At 46.2% G+C, this 10,876-nt stretch overlaps 1 protein-coding gene across 1 annotated transcript in view; it reads left to right on the forward strand.

Annotated features, from left to right (window-relative positions):
- Positions 1–9,375: 9,375 nt before the first annotated feature.
- The window catches only part of ERMN (ermin), a 4,170-nt gene continuing 2,669 nt past the window's right edge, over positions 9,376–10,876 (forward strand). Inside the window, exons 1-2 of the mRNA XM_085304345.1 lie at positions 9,376–9,631; positions 9,954–10,046. Coding sequence (XP_085160471.1) covers positions 9,385–9,631; positions 9,954–10,046 — 340 coding nt within the window. The 5' untranslated portion in view covers positions 9,376–9,384. The remainder of the gene's footprint in view (positions 9,632–9,953; positions 10,047–10,876) is intronic.

Raw genomic sequence — 10,876 nt, forward strand, 5'->3', positions numbered from 1 at the left:
AATAGAAAGATTGCTCTTGAACACGTAGAAGAGTCCCAGAGCTCTTCCGCTATGTTTGCTCATTCAAACCCACTGTCTGTGTTCAGTTGCCCTAACCTGGTTCCAAAAGCATGTTTGTTTGACTAGATGGAAGGAACACTGGCCACCATGACCTATGTAGGCTTTTGTTAAAAAAAAATGCATATTAGTGAAGAAGAAACTTAAAGTGCTCTTCTTTTGGGGTGAGGGGAGAGAAGAAAGTGGTAATCTTAAAATACAAGAGAAGTGTTGATCTGTGGTTCTCAGAAAGTTGAATATGTTTTGAGTTTTGGATGAAAAGGGGTATTTAGATGAGATGTGTTGTTCCGCAGCTGTGCAGGTTTAGCATGCAGAAGGGGGGAAGTGGTTTTCTTATGCAGCAAGCATCAGGCAGGCGTTAGCTCTGTTAGCGTTAGTGCTGCCCTTGTACTTAACAGCAACGACAAATGAAGACAATTGAAAGAGAGAACCCCTCAAATGTTGGGCAAATGTGTAAAAAGATTTGTAATCTCCAACAAAAGAGTGATCTAGGGGAGAAAGGGGGAGGAGTGCTAGAGTACATTTGATTAGTTTGGAATGGAAGGAAAAAGAATAGTCTAGGGGCAATGACTGACTGAAATAAAAAACAGAATATAGTCAGAGAGCAGAGGAGAGACCATGAAATAGTGGTGTGGTCTTTTGTATATTTCCTGCTTCATAATTCTGTTTTGCCAGCTCACGTTCTGCAGTGCCCTAACCAAGTCACATAATTTTTTTCTGCAGTTCTTACCAGGCTTATTAGAAGCACTTTTTTTGGTACTGTGTGTATGGTCAGCTCAGTAATATGTCATTTAAATGTTCGGTATCTTCACCATTGCCCCTTGAGATTATTACACTCAAATAAGCTTACCAGAATTTTGGCAGATCTGAGAAGATACCCATGAGCAAACATTGATCTAAATATATAGATCAGATTGATTTCATCTCTATAAGGTTAAAGAAGCAATCTCAAATGATTGTTCTGCAGGAATTAACAGGATTTGTTTTGCCTTTGGATGTAATGAAAAGTTCAAATAATACTCTGGGAAACTCCTTGCAGAACTGTTCCTTCTACAATTTGAAAGACTGCAGGAAGCATCAGTACCGGTATTTGGATTTTTCTGAAAAAAAATAATTAACTGTTTACATTTCTTCAAGAATAGAGATTTCAGGCAGTGAAGATTGAATTGGTGGTTTATATGAAATGATTTAATAAGTATGGGTATAAACTTAAAAAATGGAGAAATTTTATTTCTCCATCATGCAACACAGAAATACGTTGTTAGTTCAGACCAAGTAAGGAAATTGTGTTTTCCAAATGCAATTGAAAAAAGTTTTAAATGTAATTTTAAATTTATTTAGCTGCTTGTCTTGTGTGACTCATCTGCCTTTTGACTGAAAAGAATATGCAGTTATTTACAAATCAAATATTACTGTGGCAGGATTTCCTAGTCTCTTCAGAAACCTCAAAATAAAACCAATAGCTTTCCTCAGAGATGAACCCAAAATAAAACCAACTTGTTTCCAATATTTTTCTAGCTAATAAATGCTGCCAAGCCAGCAGAATCTGTATTGGCTTTCATAATTTTTCTTAAAAGGATTAGATAGATTGTAACACTGCAGTTCTCCAAAAGAGCTTGTGGGAAACCTTGAGATTCTTGCTCCATTTTTATATATAGGAACCATGTTATTTTCACTCTGCTGAAAATAAACACCTGAAGCTCAGAGACTTGAGCCCCTCTCTCTTCCTGTAGGTTCAAACAAACTGCAGCACTTGGGCCTGGATGTGGCCTTTTGGTCTGACACTTGAGTGGAGCTAAACCACTCTCAGCTTATATTAGAGGGTATTTGAGTTCTGGTTTGGACTCTTCTTGGTTTTCCTCATTGGACCTCATTTCTAGACATCAGTTCTTTCGCCTGTGATTTGCTGTCTCAAGATAGAGTTTTACTTTTTTTTGCCGATAAAAGCAGCTGAAAGAAGAAAGAAAAATAGAGATTATTTTTACTGGGATAAGTTGGAGGCAAAGGTAGATGTGTGGGCATCCAAGTGAAAGCGACTGTAGGCACAGTAACCAGGAAATCTGGTGAAGGTTATCTGAATACCACAAAGAGAGCAGATTTGATACTTTAAAAGGAGCTTCAAACTCAGTCACATTTTTGCAATTTGATAAGGCAAATACAATTATCTTGTAACTCCTGCCAAGTGGCTAACCTAATTTATTAGTAAGAATATAACTAACCCAGCTAATTAGCTTATATATTCTTACTAAGTTATTCTTGGGAAAAATGCACTTGCAAAGTTTTGARCCCATCTCAGTGCTCCTAGGCCTCTTGAAATGCCTAGATGTCAGCACAGTTAAAGGTCATACTTGCTTTACAGAGTTGCAAAGAAATGGACTAGGAATTCCTCAAATGTGTTAATTTTCRCTTGCAAGTGAATGTATCTTCAAATTTTTTGGACTTACTGGAAAACATATAGGCATCAGAGAAGGACCCTTGTTTGGTGGTACAAATTAGTAACTAGCCCAACTGACACATGCCTGTTAGTTTCAAATATCCATGTATCTAAATCAGAGACTTGTACAGCATATGATCTCATAAGGCTATATTTCTTTCCCCCCCAAGTTGTAAGCATAATGTTTTAGGGCATTACCAACATCCAGGTTTCAGACTAGTGTCCAAATGAAAAATATAACTGGAAGAAAAATTCTTAAATTTGGCTTTGTTCAGGTTACCGCGGTGTAAGAATCCTGAACTTTGCTGTGCCAGGCTTAAGCAACTGAGGGAAAAGCAATGTTCAGAATCCTCTCAACACATAGACATTTTCAGTCATTCTAAGTCCGAAGGGTTATTGCACATTACYACAAGTGACCATTGGTCTTGTGCTCCTTAGGAGCAATAACACTCCTTTTTCTTTCTGGTCAAGAAGCGCTTGGACTCATAACTGTTGTATGCATTTATTTCAGGAGAAACGAATATTCCTAGATCTGCTTGTTTGACTGGAGGTCAAAGTTTTGCCCACATGTGTTGCAGACTCTTTTTCACTCGCATGAAGACCAGTGCAAAGTCAGAGCTCTTTGCCTTGAAGAAGCATAGGCTGGCTGACCTACACAGATGGATAAAAGCATATTAGTCTAACCAGGTTCTGTTTCATTTTTTCTCTCCAACAATTCCTTAGAAACAAGCTTTGAATTACAATCTCCTTTTGCCTTTGTTGTAGCTGAGACCACAAARGCAGAGACAGGGGCTGGCCATGGTGTTTTGGTCACATTCTAAACCCTTCTCCTTGTTTTATAGAAATGTTATTTAAAATACTCTRTGAACTCCACTCCCTAAGGCAGCATCTCTGGTGGAAATCAGTTCAGCTCTATGGTCTGAAGCYGTGCTTCCGTTTGGCATGGGAAGGTAATTGTAGGTATCTTGGAAGATGCATGCCTGTCTTCAGTGTGAACATGCTGCTTGAGACTGGGGTCCCAACAAAGTTAAGAAAGATCATTAAACAAATGATACCGGTCCGGTGATGTTGAGAGACTGCTTTGKTTGCCACAACATGACACATGACCACATGACATAATATGACATTTTCATGGCCATGAGCTGTGCAACGRATCAAAAACAGGATGTGGGCAACAGGCAGGCTCTGTGGGGCTGCTGAAATGCAGGCGTTGAAGATCAAAAGTGTCTAAGGCTGGTGAGGGGAGAAAAGAATATCTGTACAACCTAGGTAGCTTGGAGATCAARAAGAGTGAAGAAGATGTTTTAAAATTTTATGTCCTCTTGTAGAGAGCAATTTGGAACACTCCYTGCGCTTTTTCCTAGCTACCGTAGAACCAGCAGAGAAGAAACTATGCAAGGAGAGCACCTGTAAGGGAAATGCCGTAGTGATGTTGCCCCTACATCCACAGAGTGGCTGGAAGGCTGCTGAGCAGGGAAAGCAATGGTCCGCGAAAGCAGGGCTGCTCAACAGTGTGGCGTTAGCTGCACGAGAGATGCTTGCTGCCTGAGGAGGCTGGWGCCCTGCACTTATAACGAGCCTTTTGTGTCCGGCCAAGAGCTCTTCTGCCTGTGAACGCTATTCGTTGTGAGCGCTCTTGGTCCTGTTTGTGCCGAGAGGGCTCTACGGAGCAACAGGAAAGGTGCTTGCCTAGGGGCCAGGAAAAGAGCAGCAGCATTGTCTAAGTCAGTGGTGAGGTATAATTTAGAATAAAGTGTACATTTTTCTAAATGTTTGCCTATTAAAAATAGTTATGGGTACAAGTGTAGATCATTCAGAAGTAATTAGGGAAAGAAAAGCTCTATTTTAAGAAAAGAGAATGGTTTGTTGAGCATAACTTGTTAAAAGTTGAGAAGAGTTATGATGTGATTTCAGAAATGTTTGGAAGATGACATAAGAACCATATAATAGACCAGTACTCACAAGATCAATGCCTGATGGTCCTGCAAGGGAGATCTGAAAACCTTTTGATACTGGTGCTTGGGTTTTTGATATGTTTCTTGACCTAGCATGAGAGTGGGGATGTGGAAGGAGACTGGACTGCTCTTTGCCGATGAWGTTCGTGTGCTGCAGCTGTATGATCTGAGCCTAAGGCTTCAGAGCAACCACTGTTCGGCTGCAGGGGTCAAAAGAACTTCTGCTGTCTCCTGATCCGTAGGTTTTCCCCAGGGATCCGGGAGTCAGCGGCCCCGTGGGGACTGAGTGAGAGCTCACATCCCAAACTGAACAGCAGTGCTGCCATGAGTGGTGGAGGCCAGGCCAAGGGGTCCAGCCCCTTGCTGCTTGGATCGCATGGGGAAACTGTCAAGTATACCAGAGGAAAAGCTCATCTGAACCGCATGCATAATTCACCAGCAGAGGTGAGAGTTGGTTCGTTGGTATTTTACATGGTGAGGGGCGGACGCAGGCCTGCAGCGTGCACAGCGCTTAGCGGTTCCTCCCCTGGCGTTTGCCGCGAGCGTGATAATGATACGGCTCACAGGGTCAGGGCTAGGCAGTGATCTGTATGAAAGGCACTCTGTATCTTCAGGAAAGGAGGTGCTTTCACTGATTATAGAGTTTAATGGTTTGCTTGATTTCCTAAGAGCTAGGGGATTACCTTTTCTCTTCTTATCCCCGGTGGATAAAAAGGGCAACTCAAGTTTATTACAGAAAGTGCTGCTGCTCTGAAGAATGCAATTCTGTGTTAACTTAAAACTTTAATTAATTTGCTGATTGCTGTTATGCCTGAGCTCGTAAGGGTTCTTAACTGCATAAGCTGTTCTAGGCCAGTGCCCAAATCTAGGCAATCCCTCCCCGAATCTGAGACCCCGCATAACTGCAGCAAAGACACCGCCATGGTACCCAGCCCCCAGTTTAGCAGTAAACAGGCAGAAAACTCACCTAAGCTGACAGAAATGTTTGGTTCCTAAATTTTTGGGCTTGACTTACAGCAGAGAGYGAGTTGAGGCAACCACAAGACATTAGCGAAATGCATTTGCTTTAGCAGCACGACCTTGTGCTGTTCAGTGCGCAATAGCCAGCGGACGCCGTCGGGGTGGCCGCGACAGGCACACGATGCTGCTCGAGCCGTGGTAGAGCAGCAGCTTTGCCTCTCTAAGAGTCTTGGTTCCTGCGGCTCGAGCAGCAATTACGTCACCTCAGCCTTGTTGTTCGAAATGCCTCTTCTGCTGTTTCTCAGACCTTTCATCTTTCTCAGTCTGGTTTGTAGTTCTCCAGCCAACGTCGCCTTTCTTTCATGACCTTTTCAATATCAATATAAGCGCTCTCTTGGCTTAAGATCCCTATTGCTGAACCTTTTCCCTGAAACCATGAGGCACATTGTGGCTTCTGCTGGGAGTGTTCTGGGATAGTGTGGAAAATCATTCTGGCTTCAAAGTCGTGTTATCCCACAGAAACTGTTTTCCCTCGCGAATTAAAGRTCCAGTCCTGCAAGATACTGAATTACTTGAGTATCTGCATTTCACTGTCGCAGACTCATGTTTCTGTGTGTTCTTGGTTTTGTTCCATTTTAGTTTGGCTCAGAGTAGTTGGCTGTCATTTCAGTGACCGTTTCCATGCCTATTTTTCAGGGATTGCTGCATTTTTTCTGCCTTCATGCTTGCAGTTGTGTTCTGGTAATTTCTGCTTTTATACCAGACATTGTGTTTCTCATGCAACTGTTTTTGACGTGTGTCAYGGTTGGTTGTACCCAGCTTTGGTAACGGTAAAGATAAGTTCACAAAAGGTAGATGTCTGGGCTTGCTGAGTTTGTCCGAGCTGCCGCTGCAGAGTGGTGGGTTGCTGCTCGCGCCTGCCTGCAGCGCTCGCGCTCTTTGTTCTGAGGTTTTAGGAATAAAGCTGCCCATGTCGCTGCTACAGCAAGTTGTGGCAGCCGTGCTCGCCTCCGTCCTTGGGGAATTACGTCTTAGGGTGACCGCGCTGGTGCGGCCGGCAGCAGTCCCCTCCGGGGCCTTGGGTCGGGGCTGGGCACCAGGGCTGCTGATGCACTCAGAGCCTTGCTTACGGGCAAAGGGGAAGCACATCGGAAATATCTATAAATAAAGCCAAGAATTTGTTCTTGGTATAACTGAAATCTCAATAGTCTAATTTAAGAATCATTATTAATCAAGCTCTAATTGTTACAGAAAAAGAAAAGAATAACAATGCAGTTAAAATTGATATAAGYGGACTGTTTAGTTTCTGCCTTTTGCCCGTGCCCTGCTTCTCTGGGCCCCTGGTCGGTGGTTTGGGGGACGCTGCAGTGAACGGCTGCTTTGGGTGTCCAGAAGGACCGTGATGTTGGTGCTGACAGTTTCTCCTTCCTCGCTATAGGAGCTGCCGGGGGTTGTGCGTGCGGGTTTGCTAGCGCACTGTGACCCCTTCGCTCGCCCTGCGCTCTGCCCCGCGCCGTGGTCCAGGCAGCTCTGGCAGCGGCTTCGCGGTGTGCAACAGGGCTGGCACCGTCTGGCCGGAAAATGRTCTATAAAAGATGCGTGCAAAAAGCTCCTTGACCACGAAGGAGCAACTGGGGAAGAAGTGAGTCAGAGCTGATCGTGCCACCAACAGATGGCACCAGGCAATGCTTCAGCTTCCTTCCGTATCTTTCTGGGTTGGATATGGGAGGAAAACAACTCGCTCAGAAAATACAAAAAGGAGGACAGCCCCGGGCTCGTGCCGCTTGCGCCCGGGCTTTGCGGCAGCCGGGCTCCGCGTGGCGCCTGAGTTTCAGCGCTTCGAGACTCCTGATTCTGAGCTCTGAAGCCCCGGGGGGGCCGGAGCAGCTCTGCAAGGAGCCCCTGAGCCGCGGTGCAGCCGAGGCCGCGGTGCAGCCGGCGGTGGCCCCGGGCAGCTGCCCGCCGGGACGGCCCCGCCGGGCTCGGCCGGACGCGGAGCCCCCAGCCCCGCCGCAGCAGAGTGGGTCCCGCGTGGGCGGTGGGTGGGAGCGCCGGGGCCGCGGCACYGCAGCCCTGGGAAGGGCATTAATTAGCTGGACGGGTCTCGCCGGGGACGGGCCAGCGAATTCCCCTCTGCTGGCTGTGCAGGGGTTATGGAYGTGCAGACTGTGGCGTAAGAGCAGACTGCAGGGGGCTGCTCCTGGCCAGGTGCGCTTAATATCAATATTTTGACTGCCTTGTGCAAGCTGCTAATTGGTCTCGCAGGTATCCTTAATAGCACAGTCTTGAGATAAACGTGGTGGGGATGCCCAGTTGTGAAATCTCTTTCAGTAGCATTTCCACACCGAGAGAAACACTGGGAACAGGACCTGTCAAATGAGAAAATCCCAGCGGGGCCCTTGGATTGTTTCAGGATTGTGGAAATAGCTTGATTGGAATAGAAAATAATCATTTCCACTCTGCAGCCATCAGCTCATGCCAGACATCCAGCCTCTCTTCTTGAGCGTACCTAGAGCCTGCTTTCCAAACGTTATCATTCATTTTTCTTGGATGAATTTTTCCAACCATTACAAATCAGTTACTCCAAACTCATTTTCATAATGATGTGAGGTTACCGATTTTAAGGTGAAGCTGATCAAAAATGGTCAGAAAGTTTCAGGTCCATGCACAGTCAAGGTCGGAGCCCAAGGGAAGGATTCCAAATCCTAAAGCCCAAAGATGTTAAAAATTGTGTGTTATGTGAAAACAAAAAGTCATTTAAAGCAGGAGATTATATTCTTATGTAAACTTAGCTTTGGATGCTAGGGTTGAAACAAGTTCATCTGTGGTCAGAAAGTGCCACTGATGCTGTTCGTGCGATTTTTGTGAGGGCCTTTATAAAAAAACCCCCTCTCGCCGTCTGCGAGCTCGCAGGCCAGATGGATCATTAGCGATGTGTTAGCCTCGTGCCACTGCCCCCTTTGTACTCCTTTAATGTAAAGAGCRTTTCTTCTGCGGTGGTGAAAACCAGCTTCTGCGAAACGAGGTTACGCCGCGGCTGCGGCGGGCGCGAGCCTCGCTCACTGGCCCGAGYGCGCCGGACTGTTCCCACCATACGTCGGGCAAGCAGAAAGTGTCCAGTCATCCGGCTTTTCTGCCTTGAGAACTTGCCGTGTCATTTCAGACCTTATCTCCACATGTCGCTTTTGCTAGAGCTTTGATTTTTAATCTTCTAGTTCTTTCCCTGAGGGCCAAATCCTTGCGATGCATTTCACTTAGTGGGTAACTGCGAACACTCGGCAGCTTACGGGATTTGACCCCGTCTCTGTAAAACGTGCTTGGCAGAGATAAGGCTGTACGCAAAGAAAGTGGCATTGTACTGCGTGCAGAGCGTGTGCCCCCCTTACAAGCTAGTTTATTCCTTGACAAATACAAAATGAATGCATTGTCTGACCAACAGCATTTCAAGGTTTATCGGAATATGTTAACCTGATTGGGAATGTTAAGCTGGGTGCATGGAAGCCGTAATACTAAAGGTGGTCACCCTGAACGGATTAAAGGTTTAGCCCAATTGTTGCTCCTGCAGCAGGGCGAAGGCACAAAGCGCCGTTGTGTCGGGAATACAGGATCTGTTCATTACCACGGGCTGACACGCTGAAAGACCCGCTCTGCTCGCCAGCACAAAAGCCTCGTTGCTTCAGATTGTTTGTTTATGTAAATTTAAATGGTGCATTTCATTATGCAACTGGAAGAGTGTAAGCAGCAGGAAAGGTGCTGATTGGATCGCCCCGTGGAGAGGGCCGCYGGCAAGCCCTGCACAAGTCCGACCTTGTTACCCGGCCCCCGCCCTGCCCCGGCGCCTTCAGCAGACGAGACRCTTGTCGACTGCGCGAGGAGGGGGAGAAGGTCCCGGGGAGAAAAGCGATAAGGCATCTTGCCCCCCGCCCCGAGGTGCAGGAGCGGGCGCCGCGGAGGTGGCAGCTGGGCACGGCCGTGGTCATGGCAGAGGAAGTTCCCAGCGCATCCTGCACACCCGAGTGCAACGGGAACGTGACCCCAGAGAGGGGTCTGCTCCAGGTCATTGATATCATCGATGAAGTGGCAAAATCTGTTGGGACAGCTCCTTACACAAATGCAGAAACTGGTCCTGACACTCCACTTACGAAAGAAACTCGGGAGGAAAACAGAAACTCAATAGCAGAGAAGACAATATGTGGCAATTCTGATGGAGAGAAGCAATGTGAAGGTAAAGTACGATGCTTGTCTTTATTTCAGTAATTGGGTAGGAAAGCCTGTATTTAATGTACAGCCTTACGAATAATAGGATGTATTTTATGTGTTATTCGAAATTCCTAACCTGAGGTTAGTTGTAGCAATGACTCAAAATAATTTAGAGACAAATTTGACCTGGCAGTTTTAGAGAATGAAATGAAAAGCATGTGGCTAAAGAAAACAGCAATTTTGAAACTCTAYTCTGAAAATCAGCTGCCTATATGTAACTGTTAAAACCTAGCACTCATCATTAACTGCACCGTAAGTCCCTTTCTTGTGYTTTATATTTCCTAAAGAAAAGCAAGAAGAAAATGATGCAACTCAACAGGACAGATCAGCTGATGTCCCTTCCCAGGACACAAGAACCGATGGCCAGAAATCTGAGGAAGGTAATGAAAAATACTGTGTGATATGACATGCTTTTCAGCTTTCAGGGACAAGGCTATACAGATGTTTCCTTATTTTTTCCAAACAAGGGAGGCAGTTTAGCCAAACCCTTACATTAGCGTGAACAGCAACTCATTTCCCGTTGACAGCGCTGTCACCCCTTAGGAAACGTTGCTGGCATCTCTGTTTCTGAGGTTTGTATACGAACTCCATCACCATGCTGTCGAAGCACCTTGGGGTCTTTGACACTTGGGGCTTTCCAACACCCTTGTGAGGGTGGGAGATGTTGTAGCCTTTACATGGGGCCAYGTCGAGGGTAAGTTCTGTCAGTCCACTTGTTGGGAGGCTTTAAGTCAAAAAYGGACATCCTCACAACCTAAACTCCTCTCCTGCCTAATTCTGCGAGGGTCCAAATCCCCCCGGCCCCCAAGGATCTCGTAGAAAATTGCTTGGTGAAACACATCCTCAGCAAAGATTGGAGCTCGCATCTCCCTAGTGCTAGGTAAGTGGGCTTGTAGGGTATTGTGAGTAAATCAAAACATATTGAGCACACGTAAATATATTTTGTCATAGTATGTGAAATGCAACCAYGTGAAAAGCAGGAGTATTTTAGTGTGTGGAGGACAGATCCTTGGYGCTGGAGCTGCAAGCTGAAGCCCTCCTGAAGAGGTGAGGGCTCCACGCTCGGCTCTCCCAAACCCCAGCCGGACGCTCTAGCTGCGGGTGAGAGCAGACCCCTCTCCTTAAGGGGCGGAGGCACGTTTCCCGGGGCGCCCTTCAGCATTACCCGGCTTGCGGCGTTTCCTGCCGGGGGGCCGGGCCCAGGCGTGCG

This window comes from Rhea americana, unplaced genomic scaffold (assembly GCF_003343005.1).
Source record: "Rhea americana isolate MKP2758 unplaced genomic scaffold, rheAme1 scaffold_206, whole genome shotgun sequence".
Taxonomy (NCBI): Eukaryota; Metazoa; Chordata; class Aves; order Rheiformes; family Rheidae; genus Rhea; species Rhea americana.